Below are 15,123 nucleotides of genomic sequence, written 5' to 3'. Positions count from 1 at the left end.
CCGACCGTATGAAGGGCCTGCCTGTCTCCTCCCAGAGAATCTCCTCTTGGGTGCATCTGCACTTGCTATGACTTGCATCTGCACTTGCTATGACTTGGCTGATGTTCCCTCGGGCCATCTCACCGCACATTCTACCAGGGCTCAGGCTTCATCGGCTGCCTTCCTGGCTCATGTATCCATCCGAGTAATATGTCGCGCAGCTACTTGGTCCTCGGTCCACACCATTGCTTCACATTATGCTCTAGTTCAACAGTCTAGAGATGATGCAGCCTTTGCTTCAGCAGTCTTGCATGCTGCCACATCTCACTCCGACCCCACAGCCTAGGTAAGGCTTGGGAATCACCTCACTGGAATGAATATGAGCAATCACTGGAAGAAGAAAAGACGGTTACTCACCTTTATAACTGTTGTTCTTCGAGATGTGTTGCTCATATCCATTCCAAACCCACCCTCCTTCCCCACTGTCGGAATGGCCGGTAAGAAGGAACTGAGGGGTGGCTGGGTCGGCAGGGCTATATATCCGGTGCCATAGCGGCGCCTAGCTGACCCACCGAGTGTTGCTAGGGTAAAAATCTTCCGATGAACGTGCACGCGATGTGCGCATACCTAACTGGAATGGATATGAGCAACACATCTCGAAGAACAACAGTTACAAAGGTGAGTAACTGTCTTTTTTTGCACCTCCACCACACTCTTCTCTGATCTACACTTTTCTTCAGGAATGTGCATGGTTACATCCATTTGAGATAGAGATATGGATGCTGCAGTAGCTGCCAGGTCACCTGCACTCTGACTAACTGGAAGATCAGGCATCTCCTCACCACTCACATCCTCATTGGGACTGGAAGGCTCACTGTGAACATTTATGTCTATGTATCTCAGGAGAGCTCCTTCCTGCTTAGATAGAAAAGCTTCCTTTGCTTGCTTTCTTCTTCTGAATGCTGCCCCAGAGGGGTGTTTCTTCTTTCACTAATGAATGCTGTTCTGTGCCAGCTATAGTGGCTCTCAACACTCAGTTGAAGGGGACAAATAAGCAGGCTGGCAGCAGGGTCTGAGTGAGGGAAGATATCAGCATCTTAAGGGCCTAACTGGCTCCTACTACTTCAACTGACTGCCTGTTCTCCTCAGGTGGGTTCAGGGAAGCAGCAGGAAACAGGAAGCTCCCTGAGAAGCTGGTGTGAATCAGTTTAGGCTCCTGGGGATGCTACAGAAGTACATAAGAGGCTCCTCCTCCTCCTTTCTCTCTCTCTGCAGCTCCTGCTGCTTTCTGTTATTCGTCTCACCTTTTCTCCTGCCTGCCTGTTATGTCCCTTGTGCCCGCCTTCCTCCAGCACAGCACTCCACCATCTCTGTGCACCTAGAGCAGAGAGAATACATATGCACCAGCAGCAGACACAATTTTCTACACTCTGGGTCCTAGTGGCACCCCGTGCACACAGTCTGGCACCTGATGCGGCCACTGCAGTTTTCCTCGTGGTAAGGCCAGCCCTGAGTCTACCTGTGGAACTTGGCACCATTAGGTTAAAAAAAAAGAGATAAGTTCTTGGAGGAAAAGTCCATCTTGACTAAATGACCTCTATGCTCTGAGTGTCCTTAAGCCTCTGATTGCTAGATGCTGTGACTGGATGACAGGGGGTCACTTGATAACTGGCCTGTTCTTTTCATTCACTCTGGGGCACCTGGCATTGGCCACTGTTGGAAGACAGGATGCTGGGCTAGATGGACCATCGGTCTGAGCCAGTATGGCCAGTCTTATGAGCTTACACAGAGCTGTTCTTCAGGTCAGCAGTAGTCCAGCTTCCTGGCAATGTGCCGCAACCTTTACCTAAAGAGAGCACATTTACCTAAAGAGAGCAGGTAGTTCTTCAGTCATCGAGTTCTTGATTTCTGTTGTGACATTGCTAACAAGAGTGTGAAGTGTGACAATCGTTTGTGATGTGGAGACATTTCCATTAAGAACTGACTGAGACCATAAACTCATTTCACACACAATAGCAATCAGATGGTAACAATTTTATTTTGTTACTGATGTCATTTGAATTTAAAAAGACAACCTAGACATTAAAATACTCCATATCCCATTATTAATCTTCTAAAACACCTACTTCCCCACCTCTCAATGCATCCTTTATAGAGGCAAGCAAATCAGATACATGTATGTAAAGGAGAAGGTGATTTATCAGATCTTTTCTGGGGTGATAAAGTTTTATGGATCTGTTTGTCATCCGCATGAATTTTATGCTGCTGCCCAAACTACACCCTTTAGACTAGGGTTATTTAATCTACAGACATAGGAGACTTGACTGTAACAATCAAAGTTATGTAGGACAGAGTGAAAAGTGATCAGTTCTTGTCTTTTTTACTCCATCCTATAACAACAAAACATGGGCACACAGGAAAACAAAAGGGTAGTAAGGATGGAACCAATTTGAAAAAGTACCTGTTGAAACTTGCTAGCCAAGAGGCTATAAAGTCATATCCTTTAGCTGCATTTTTTAAAGTTTATGACTATTAATAAATTTTACTGATAAGCTAGTCAAGATGATAAGGGTAATGAAACTAACTGTGTAAGCATATAAGGAAGGAATTTCTCCTTAAGCACGGCATTGTATAACTTAGCAATGAAGGCTAGATACATTACTAGACTAGATGGGCCAATGCTTTTGTTTGCTATGGCAAATTCACCTCTAACAGAGGTACAAAAAGGAACATTAATGATGATTGAACGTCTAACATAGTGAATGCCAGTGAAAATGAGGTAGGATCTGAGTCTAAAATAGGGGAAGAACAACTCAAAAATTACTTAGACAAGTTAGATGTCTTCAAATCACCAGGGCCTGATGAAATACATCCTAGAATACTCAAGGAGCTGACTGAAGAGATATCTGAGCCATTAGCAATTATCTTTGAAAAGTCATGGAAGACAGGAGAGACATTCCAGAAGACTGAAAAAGGACAAATATAGTGCTCATCTATAAAAAGGGAAATCAGGACAACTGGGGAATTACAGACCAGTCAGCTTGACTTCTGTACCCGGAAAGATAATGGAACAAATAATTAAACAATCAATTTGCAAACACCTAGAAGATAATAAGGGGATAAATAACAATCGGCATGGATTTTTCAAGAACAAATTTTTGTCAAACCAACCTGATCGCTTTCTTTGACAGAGTAACAAGCCTTGTGGATAGGGCGGAAGCAGTAGATGTGGTATATCTTAACTTTGGTAAAGCTTTTGGTACTGTCTTGCATGACTATCTCATAAACAAACTAAAGAAATACAACCTAGATGGAGCTACTATAAGGTGGGTGCATAAATGGTTGGAAAATCGTTCCCAGAGAGTAATTATCAGTGGTTCACAGTCATGCTGGAAGGGCATAATGAGTGAAGTACTGCAGAGATCGGTTCTGGGTCCTGTTCTGTTCAATATCTTCATCAATGATTTAAATAATGGCATAGAGAGTACACTTATAAAGTTTGAGGATGATACCAAGCTAGGAGGGGTTGCAAGTGCTTTGGAGAATAAGACTAAAATTCAAAATGATCTGGACGAACTGGAGAAATGGTCTGAAGGAAATAGGATGAAATTCAATAAGAACAAATGCAAAGTACTCCACTTAAGAAGGAACAATTAGTTGCACACATACAAAATGGGAAATGACTGCCTAGGAAGGTGTACTGTGGAAAGGGATCTGCAGGTCATAGTGGATCACAAGCTAAAGATGAGTCAACGGTGTAACACTGTTGCAGAAAAAGAAACCATCATTCTGGGATGTATTAGCAGGAGTATTGTAAGCAAGACATGAGAAGTAATTCTTCCGCTGTACTCTGCACTGATTAGGCCTCAACTGGAGTATTGTGTCCAGTTCTGGAGAGGACGGAGGCAGAGCCTGGCATATTTAGTCACCAAATTTCAGGAAAGATGTGGACAAATTGGAGAAAGTCCAGAAAAGAGCAACAAAAATGATTAAAAGTCTAGAAAACATGACCTGTGAAGGAAGATTTGAAAAAATTGGGTTTGTTTAGTCTGGAGAAGAGAAGACTGAGAGGGGACATGATAACAGTTTTCAAGTACATAAAAGGTTGTTACAAGGAGGAGGGAGAAAAATTGTTCTTAATATCTGAGGATAGGACAAGAAGCAATGGGCTTAAATTGCAGCAAGGGCGGTTTAGGTTGGACATTAGGAAAAACTTCCTAACTGTCAGAGTACTTAAGAACTGGAATAAATGGCCAAAGGAGGTTGTGGAATCTCCATCATTGGGGATTTTTAAGAGCAGGTTGAACAAACACCTGTCAGGGGTGGTCTAGATAATATTTAGTTCTGCCTTGAGTGCAAGGGACTAGACTAGATGACCTCTTGAGGTCCCTTCCAGTTCTATGATTCTATGATAATGATGAGGTTTATTAAACACCATTGGCTAAATCTTGCAATTCTTGCTGTTGAAGTCAGTGGGAGTTCAGAAGTCTAGGATTTAGCGCTATATGGTCTTTTTGATCTGGCTGCTAAAATACCTGGATTTATTAACATGGAAAATTCATAGGTCTAGGACCATAGATTCATAGGTTAGGTTCAGCTTTTCAATGCCTAATGTTTAGATGTTCTGCCAGCTAGGTGCCAAGAATAGGATCCACCAAAGCCCAGCATGGTACTGAGTGGGGAGCCACCTGAGCTAACAAGCAGAAAATGAAGAGGAGAGGAATAGTTGGCCTAAGCCCCACTCCTCAAAAGGAGGTAGACATCTAAAATAATACCTGTTCCACTTTGTATCGATAGTCATTAGAACAGGGCCTGGAACTTGGACCTCACACGTCCCAGGTGGGATGGGTAGTTCCAAGAGTCATTATCATTGTCTCTCTGGCCCAATGCCTTAAGTATTTCATACAAGCTGGAAGAGATTCAACAGGAAAGACTGAGAGACAGGCATCTCTGAATACTTTTTAGTGCAGTGGTTAGGGCAGTCACCTGTCAGGTGGGACACCTGACTTCAGATTCCTGCTCCACATCAGACAGAGGTGGGATTTGAACCTGACTCTCCCCACTCCTAGGTGCATGTGCTAACCATTGGGCTAAAAGTTACAAGGAGGTGGCACGACCACCACTGATAGCATTTCATGTGAAGCCTGATCTACTAGTCATACTCTCAATATGCCTACTGGAATGGGCCCCACAAGCAAGATAGATGGGGCAGTGCCTAGTTTGAAGATCTTACCGGGGCATGGATGTGAGCTGGGTATGAGGACTGAAGTGGCTGTGGGCTTGTCCAGTGGCGGAAATTTAGGTAACTACAGGGTTAGGTGGCATATGAGTGGAGGTTTTGAGGCTCTATATTTTGGAGTTACATGCCTAAATCCCTTTGTGGTTCTAGCCCATAGCATTCAGATCACACTTGCACCTTGGTGGTTTACAGTTAGTACACAGGTCTATAAAGTAAAATATTTATAGTGACAAATAGCCTGGCGCTGACTTTGTATCATTTTCCAGGCTCAGGTTGGAGTCAAAACAACCCTGCTATGTCACTATCCATGTGTAATTCCCTTTATTATGGTTGGAAAAATTGCAGTCCTGCAGTCTAGGCTATGGCATTTCCACTGCAGGGATTTTTTTTATAAGGCAAAATTAGCATGAGAACATGAGAATAGAACTTCATATGCCCAAAGACCAAACAAGAAAAAATGATTTGATCAAATAGCTTGATTTACAGTGAAAGGTAAGGTACCATGTCTGTTAAGGATTCAGTTCTGTACTCAGTTGCATTGGTACAACTTCCATTGGGTCCTAGAGTGTTTGTTTGAAAACAAGTATGATAAGGGAAAACTTAACCTTTACCAAGTTCATACCAGGTTTTGGACTATTATAGTTTCCAATGTGTAAAATCTGAGAATGACTAGGTTGAGATAAAGAATTATATTCAGTTCCCTGGTTTTGGAGAACATACTAATTAGCGCATATAAAAACTGGCCATATAGCCAAATGGAATGAGTTTTGTCACATTTTTCCTCTTACCCACTGCCCTTGAACACTGATATATAATTTTTTTCTCCTTCCCAAGGTTTGAAGTCAATACAGGTTTTTAGGCGATACCGTTCAAATGCTTTGAGGATAAGTCCTTTAGCATTCATTTCTGTAAGGGAAACAAATAGAATTGTTATAAATATAAAGCCAAATCCTGAGGTCCTTGCTGAGCTTTTATAGACCTCACTCTGACAAGTGCTATTAAAATCTTGGACTTTGACATATTAAGGATTGAGCAAAAATTCAGTAAAGGTCTAAGAATCTGGACTGCTGGAAAATTGGATTCTACCTTTGTTTTGTTTAAACATAATACAATACGTTTCATGTGGGATTTTCATGTATACAATATAAGATGATGAGTACATAATGCTTGATCCTGACAGTTGCTGAGTGCTCTCAACTGCTACTGACTTCAGTAGAGTTTATAGGACCAAGGACTGAATAAAAACTGAGTAAAAACCTCAGATTCATCCAGAGCAAGTAAAGAGTTATAAACACCTCAGTGGCACTGTTCAGATCCTTTAATGCTAGCAATACATCTGGGTCATCTCCTCTAGGAGACTTGCTTGGCTTAAATCGGTTAATCTTCCCCTTCATCTATTCATATCCAAACTTTTGGTGACTCTGAACTGTGCAAATGGAAAGGTGAGATTCACTAAATTAAAAAGATCCCCAAGAAAGTTTTTCTTTCTTTTCACTTAATGCAGTGTCATACCCGAGGCAGATGACTTTAAAAACAAACTTGTATTTAAAACTAGTGCAACTTTTCAACCAAAGCAGACACTATTATATCTATTTATTTATTTATTTCAAAGGCAAATACGGTACCCAGGCTATCCTCAAGGACATATGGGATGGTGAGGGGCCACCGATAGTTGTCACCAATAATGGAGTTTCGTTCCTGTATTTGAGAAGAAAAATAAATGTAAAGAGTTCAGTAAGGGATGACATAGGAGTAGGTAGTAAAAAGAAAATTTAGTAGCTCTAACCTGCTACCTCTAACCATAGGTACCGACTCCATGAGTGCTCGCACCCATGGGAAAAAAATGGTGGGTACTGGGCACCCACTGGCAGCCCCCTTATCAGTGCCTCCTGCTCCCCCCAGCACCTCCTGCTCACTGTCAACAGCTGTTCCACGGTGTACAAGTGGTGCTGTGTGGATGGAGGAGCGAGGTTGGGGTGTGCTCGGGGGATGGAGCAGAATGGGGCAAGGAAGGGGCGAGAAGAGGCGAGGTGGGGATGAGATCTTGGGGGAAGAGGTGGAGTGGGGGTGAGGCCTTTTAGAACATTAGAAAGTCAACGCCTATGCTAGAGACTTCCCAGGACCAGAGTTTCAAATCCCAGCAGGGTCAGCTAAATCCTAAATTCCTTGCTGTTTATGAGGGTCTATCTTTCAGTATATTATTATAATATAAAGTCCTATCTACTCTGCCTGAACATTAACAATTCCATGACCTTTTTCATAAGTGTAGGAATTTGTTCCAGTGGCCTTGACTAAAACTTTCCTTACTGTCACTGATGTACCATGTGCAGATTGATTTCCATCCTCCATCCCAGAAGTAATTCAGCAGTGACTAATAATCATCTGCCATTGAATTAGATGGCAACATTGCTATTGACTTCAAAGGAATTAGGCTAAAGTAGATTGTCAGGCATTCCCACTGGGATTCTTTGAGATATAATGCATTATATAATGCAGTGATTTTTTGAGGTCAATAGAGATACTAGAGGGATGTTCTAAGATGAGATGCTAATCAAGGACCTAAACTTGAATGAGGAGACAACTCACATGAGGAGGAAGGGTATGCAGGGAAGAGTCTGAGGTTTCATACGCTGACAAATATTGTGCAGAATTGCAGATAAACTAAGGATATCTCAAGCACACCTGTCTATGTGATTAATGCCAATACTCTTTAAACTACAAGTCTAAATCATAGTAAGGGAAATAAGAAGTTTATTACATTGATCTAATGGCTGAACTGATTTTTATTCTAGTTAATGCTTCTGTAAATGTACGTGACTCATTATCTATGACATTTTGTACAAATACATTCCCAAATTATTTCAATTTATTGTTACATAAACAACATTTATGGCTAGTTCAAGCTGGATGGTCTGAGCATGTTCATATGTGCTTTATATTACATAAGTCAATGACATATTTCTGGTTTTATATTTTATGTTTGAACTCACCCTGTCAAGTTTGATATCTCCCTCAAAAAGGTTCAGTCCTAAAGCTAAAAAGTAAATGCTGATTAACATTCAGACATTGTACTGATCTCTCACTGTTACAATGAAACTTTCAAAATATGAAAAAGAAAATTAAAAAATAACCTTCATTGATGTCCAAGATATCTTGATCACTTCCACCATCTACATCTACTTCTGAAAAACAAGAGACAAGTGAGACAGGACATTAGTCTTTGCTATTATCTTTATGAAGTGTGAAAATTAATGTAATAACAATAATAGTAATTATAAATCTGTCCCTGCTGTGTTTATGAGCAGCTGTTTTTGTTGGCTGCCTTCAGTGCACTCATATAGAACTCTAAACAGAACTCACCAAATGACTCTGGAGTAGGCTAGCAAGGGAGAAAAAAAGAGAGAGATTATCAGGATACACAAAATGAAATCCTATGAAATTATTCTTTTAATAATATTGCAGATCCAGCTTGAGCTCAACTAACAGCATTTATTGCTGGCCACTTTGAGTATGTGTTTATAGGCTACAATCAGGTTGCACTGGGAACCATTTGGCTGTTTGTGTGTGTGCATGTACTCAGATGTTCCAGTACAGAGTATAGACTAGATAAGACAAGTGATCCTTTTCAGCCCAATCTTCCCTGATTCTATAATGTCAATAGCCCTCCATTAAGTACTAAAGTTTTATGGCATTTATGTGCAACAATCTCATAAATCTACCTTTAAAAAAATGTTATTCCATAGTACAATGTCTAACAGATACACGTATACCATGGGAATGATGCCAAAGATTTTTACAGCCTCTGTCTACTTTTGAAAAATCCGATCTTGTCAACTCTTACACATGTAGCGCTCATTTATATGGGTAAAGACTACCCATACACAAGTAAGGGTTGGCAGGCTACAGCCCAGCTTGCATAGAATACATAGTTGTCATCCTGTTCATTTTCCTAGGCTTATTTAATTTTCTTTTACATGGAGGCTGATCCAATGTCCATTGAAGTCAGTAGGAGACTTTCTAGTGTCTTCAATGGGGTTCAGATCAGGCTCTTAAGTGGCCAAATCAGAGCAGTTTCACTGAGAGGAGTAAATGAGTGCAAGGTGAGGATGAATGTAGGGAAATAAAAAAAAACCAACCCCTACTAATAAGAAGTGTTCCATGTATTGGTTCAGAGGCCAGAGACTGGTAATGAAAGAGTGTAATTTGCAGCTGAACTGAATACACAGAGAAGCCAATTTATTTCCAAACAGCAAAAAAGTTTCATAATTCAATTAATGGTGATCTGGTTTGGAAGTAATTAATAATTGCCTTGATAGTTAATCTGACTAAAATTAATCCCCCAAGAATGATTTAATTAATATTGTCAGTTTCATGATGTTTTATCCAAAAATTTCTATAAACATAAATTTAAAAAAAAAACAAACTTTATCCAAAGTGCTGAATACCTTTAGTACCATTAATGAAAGGTAAAGCATTTCTGTGGTCACTATGATTACAATCACAATGCCTCCAGGCTTCAAAATCCATTATGCAAACAACACATACATCACAAAGCTAATTTTTTTTCAGTCCCTGGACAAGATTTTCCAGCTACATCAAAACTTTCATAAGTAGAACCATAAAACAATTTAATTGATTCCAACCTATACACTCCTGGTGAGTAAGAAAAAGCATGAGTGTGAGATTATTCAAATACAAAATTATTTCTAATTCCTCATGTAATCAAATCCAGCCCAGCTCAATAGTGACTGAAAACTGTCACCAACTGATGGCTTCAATGTTGAAGGAGTTGGTGATTTCCTGCTAGATAGGGTCTAATCCTTACTCATGGCTATTGAATCCAACAAGTCCCAGTGAGATTACTTATTTTAGTGGGAATACTTGTGCGTGTAAAGATTACTCAGGGGAGCACCAGCTGCAGGATCCAGCTGCAGGTGTCCATAGCCTCAAAGCCAACACAATTTACCAGAATGCCAGCACCTACTATTTTAGGAATAGCTGCAATTTTGTACATTTATAACAAATTCACAATTAAGAATAACACTGCCAGCTAACACTAATTAAGGGTGTGTCATGGAGAAATCCAGTTAGTCCACTGAATTACTATTTTAAAATCTACCCAGCAGACATTTCCTCATTTCCGAATAATTTACCGTTTGAGGTTAATTCAGCCTAACTATGGGAAACACTTTGAGGCACGTGAATGATGTTACCTACATTAAAATGTAAGGCGGCCATATTCGGCCACCTTAACTCATATTAAGTAATATATTGCTCCATGAGTTGTCCCAGTGATACCGACATGAGAAAAGGTACCAGATCCTGGCAAAGTAATAGCAGTATAATCAAACTCCACTTCCATTCACACAGTGTTTGTCTGACCCACAGATTCAGAATATTGTGTGCTCCAAATTCTTGCAAATCACACTGAGTCTTATGCACAGAAGTGGGAAAATACTACATTTCTCTGGAAAAACATAAGGCAGTATACCATTTCAAAGTTGCTATTGTTGAACGTTGTCATAAAATAGCTCACCACAGGTTGGGGAAGCTGCTAGTACAGCCAAAGAAAAGCATGTCCAGCTTGACTAAGAGGGCATTCGCTTCATTGACATATTTATTATATTAAACAAAATACTTGATATGACTATCTGTATTCCAAATAGTAGAATAGATGTTACCACTTACCCTTGTCCCAGTGCTAGACTATGTATGTAGCCAAAATTACTATACAAAAATCAGTGGTAGTTCTGCCTGAGTAAGGAGTGTAGGATCAGGCTCTCTAGATATAGAGCTGGACTTGATTATAAGTAGCAGCAGTAAGAAATCTACTCAGAAAACAAAATGTTCTGTGTTCCTCCTTGATGTTCTTAACAATTGGAGAGAAACCGTCATTTGCAGGAACTATATGCATCAGTTTTTCTTTTCTTTTTTTTTTACAAGCTTGTCATGACATATATTACACTTCAAAATGTAAAGATTGTCTTTGTTTTCTTACCAGACCACAGCCAAACTGAAGAAGACACCAAGTCAGGAGCAAAGGCATAGACAACATACCCATCTTGCTTTACTCTGCGAAAGGTTATGGACTCAATTTCAGAGCAACTTTCTAATTAAGGACATAAATTTAACACTTCAGAACCTTTGCCCTGGTATCTGTAGTTAGTGGTTTTGTATCTTTATCTTAAATTGTCCAATGAGTAAAGTCTATTTCTTTTATCAGATTTATTACCACCATACAGATCATTAATGCGTATTTTACAAGTAACTTTTCCTTATGAAAAATAAGAGTAATAATACTTAGCATTTAATTTTGGAAACTAATCACAAGACTCTTGTGAGGCAGAGAAATTATTATTAATATATCTATTTTACAGAGAGAGAAAGTTTGTGACTTTCCTAAGGCCATATAAGAGGACTAGTCAGAGCCAATACTCAAAGTTGAGACCATGCTTCTCTATATAATGCCTTTCTCTAACTTGAAGTACTGCATTTGTCAGTAAGTTGAGTCATGGTATCCTGCTGGATCATTTACAAGTTTCCTCAGATTGAATTTGTTCATTTTGTCATTACCATTTTGTTATCCTTGATCACAGTTCTACTTCTGTCTAGATTTTGTTTAACATCTTGCAAGCCTCAGTTAAGCCTTCTACTATTTTGCATATACAGTGATCACCATTTGCCAACACAAATGATTACCACAAATGTTCCTCATACTTAGAATAAAAGGTACCTACATTTGGTAAAATTAGGTAACCATGAGTTTAATGTGCTGCATCTGATCAAGATTCCTCAAAAATGTAATGATTACAATTTTTCTGTATTAGACATTAGATTTATATATCTACTGTCCCAATTTTGGATAGTGGGGTCTCAAAGCTGAACAAACTTGAATTAATAAAATGTCCCATAAATTTGAGTATCAGCACTGCTGAAGAAGAACTGGCTGATGGTAGATAATGGGGACAATGGAATATTTTCTAGCTGTTCAGGTACATGATGCTTTTCTCGTATCTTTGGGAATAATTATGGAGTTGGTCTCTATTGTTTCATATGTGGGTACCAAATTGGCAGCCCTGAGGATGGTCATTCTCTATCCACAAATAATGATCTTGTAGGGTGTCACCTAGTCAATGCTCTTTGGAAGCTGTGAGGTTACTATGTTGTCTCTCTCTGGAATCTTCCGAGGGTTTATTTATGTGGATTTATCACATTGCAATCCTTTTTGTAGGTTGTCTGGTTGGAATTATACTCTGATTATAATAGAATCTAAGTGCTTTGTTGAGATATGTGGCGGGGCAAGGCCAGAAGGCTGTAGGAAAGTAGTGAGGAACAGGTATGTTAGCCCCAGGCTAAACAAATCCCTGGTACCATGGTAACCAAATGGCAGTTATTCCAGGTTAATCAAGACACCTGGGGCCAATCAAGATCCTTCTAGAAAGCAGTGGAGATAGCTAGGTTGATTGGGACACCTGAAGCCAATCAAGGGCAGGGCCAGATTAACCTTTTGTGGACTCGGTGCCAAACATATTTGTGGGCCCTCATGGAGACAATGGAGCATGGTGCAGGGAGCTCAGTCCCCAAAGTGAGGGGCCAGCCAGAGGCAATGGGGCAGGGCAGGGCAGGGCAGGGGCAGCTCTGCTCCGTCCAATGGGAGGACACTATTTACAAACCAGCAGGTGCCAGATGCATAGTGGCCTGGCCAGCCCTGTGCTCCCAGCATGCCCCTTCCCCTCTGGGGCAGGCCCGTGCCATACCACACAGCCCCCTTGCCCGACACCCCCCGACTGCCTATGGCCAGAGGCCCCCTGGACCCACTATTCCCAGCGCCCACCCCAGAGCCAGCCACAAATGCACAGCATCCTGCACCACACCACCCCTGCCCACAGCCCCACCACAAATGCCCAGCACCCCCCACTCCCTCGTGCCCCAAAACACACAGATCTTCCTTGCCCCTTCACAGCCCAGCACCCCCCCACACTTCCCACAGACCCACTCCCCTACAGTCTGCCTCCTGGCCACTCTCACCAGCCCTTCTGGGAGGTGACTGTGTCTGCCGGGCTGAGCCGACAGCGCAGCCAGGGCTGGTCCCAGGGCTGGGAATCACTCGGTCTCTTGGGAGTGGTGCAATCAGCAGGGCCGTAGCAACAAAGAACGTGGCCCCCTCCGAACATATGTCCGGGGCCCCTTACAATGCAGAAACTGGAATGCGGTATTTATTTTAGACAATATACAGGGTTCATATTATGTATATATAGGCCTACAGTGTACATGTATTCCGTATTTACGCAAAGCGCTTCTTTCGAGCCTTTTTCTCTGCAAATTGGTTAATCAATGCGTCATAGTCCAGAGATCCGGCAATCTTGTTTTCGGTTGAGATAACTGCAAGTGCAGAAAGCCTGTCATCTGTCATGGTTGAGCGCAGGATATTCTTGATCAGTTTCATTCCGCTGAAGTTCCTTTCAGCACCAGCGACAGTAACTGGTGTGGTCAGAAGAATTCTGATGCAAATGCAAAGATTCGGATATATCTCCTGAAGGCTGTTCTTGTATATGTACGTTAAAAAATTGTTTGCCGTGACAAGTCCTCTCTCTTTCTCGATGACATAAATAAAACGATTCAATTCCATTATGAGTTCGTTGGCATCAATGTCTTCCATTTTTCTTTCAAAATTTTTTGCTGTGATTCTCCAGTTCATTTTCTCTGTGACACTGCTTCAGGCTGTTAGCGTTGTACAGAAATCCAAACAACTTATACCACTCCACAAGTTGGTCAAATCGCGATGAAACAGAAGATATGGCCTGATCAGTGAGAACAAGAAAGAACTGCGATTTGAATTTTTCTTCGGCAGAAAGATGACTCAAATCATCAGCACATTCGTAATCAAACATTCTCTTCTTAATGTCGCACCCTGATTTCTGGAAACACCTGCTCAATACCCATGTGTTCTGCTATTTCACGTGCATTTGTGACTTCAGAGTTATATCCTGTATTTCGATAGTCTTCCAAAAACTTCATTGTAGCACCGACTTCTGCCTGCAGTCAATTGACACATCTGGTGACTGAATTAATTTGCTGGTTTTATTGACGTGAAATAGTATATCGTACCACGTGTACACAGTCAGATCAAAAGGCCACGTAGTAACATGGTCTAAAAGCGCACCGGCTTCTGTTGCTGTATTGCCATCTTTCTTTTCGAGCACATATTCTCGCAAAGATGACAAAGCATTGCACAATTCTTCAAGGTGATAACACAATGGCTTCACAGCATCAATTCTCGACTCCCAACAAGTGTCCGATAACCCTTTAACAGATATTGGCATATGTTCTTGAAGTATATCCCAAAGTGAAGGTGAAGAAGAAAAGATAACGTATATTCTGTTAATCAGACCGAAAAAGTCAATGGCATATTTCGATGACTTTGCCGCGTCTGAGATCACAAGATTCCAAGTGTGAGCTCCACATGGTACATACAAGGCACAGTCATTTATTTCTAGCATGCGGGCTTGAACTCCTTTATTCTTTCCTCTCATATTTGCGCCGTTATCATAAGCTTGGCCTCTCATGTCAGCAATGTCTAGTCCTAAGTTGTTTGCCTTTTCAAGAAACGCTTCCAATAAGGCCTTGCCAGTTGTATCATGAACATTAAGAAAACCAACAAACGCTTCACGAATATTGACACCATCTTCACCGTTGCATTCAACAAAGCGTAACACCACAGACATCTGTTCTTCATGTGACACGTCGGGAGTACAGTCCAAAATAACTGAATAATATTTTGCTTTTTTAAGCTGCGCTATGTTGGCCTCTTGAAAGTTACTGGCAACAAGTTGAATCAGCTCGTTTTGGATCTGTGGACTGAGGTACTGAACATGTGTCTCTGCCTTCTTAATCCTCTGTAAAAG

At 41.0% G+C, this 15,123-nt stretch overlaps 1 protein-coding gene across 1 annotated transcript in view; it reads right to left on the bottom strand.

Annotated features, from left to right (window-relative positions):
• MEP1B (meprin A subunit beta) overlaps positions 1-11,273 on the bottom strand; it is a 40,372-nt gene extending 29,099 nt beyond the window's left edge. The window contains exons 1-6 of the mRNA XM_050939778.1: positions 11,217-11,273; positions 8,579-8,597; positions 8,350-8,400; positions 8,209-8,252; positions 6,844-6,916; positions 6,007-6,124 (exon numbers count right to left, since the gene is read on the bottom strand). Of these exons, the coding sequence (XP_050795735.1) occupies positions 6,007-6,124; positions 6,844-6,916; positions 8,209-8,252; positions 8,350-8,400; positions 8,579-8,597; positions 11,217-11,273 (362 nt within the window). The remainder of the gene's footprint in view (positions 1-6,006; positions 6,125-6,843; positions 6,917-8,208; positions 8,253-8,349; positions 8,401-8,578; positions 8,598-11,216) is intronic.
• Between the last annotated feature and the right edge of the window lie 3,850 nt (positions 11,274-15,123).

The sequence above is a fragment of the Gopherus flavomarginatus genome, chromosome 2 (assembly GCF_025201925.1).
Source record: "Gopherus flavomarginatus isolate rGopFla2 chromosome 2, rGopFla2.mat.asm, whole genome shotgun sequence".
In the NCBI taxonomy this organism is placed as follows: domain Eukaryota; kingdom Metazoa; phylum Chordata; order Testudines; family Testudinidae; genus Gopherus; species Gopherus flavomarginatus.
This window is presented reverse-complemented; position numbering and strand designations above follow the sequence as displayed.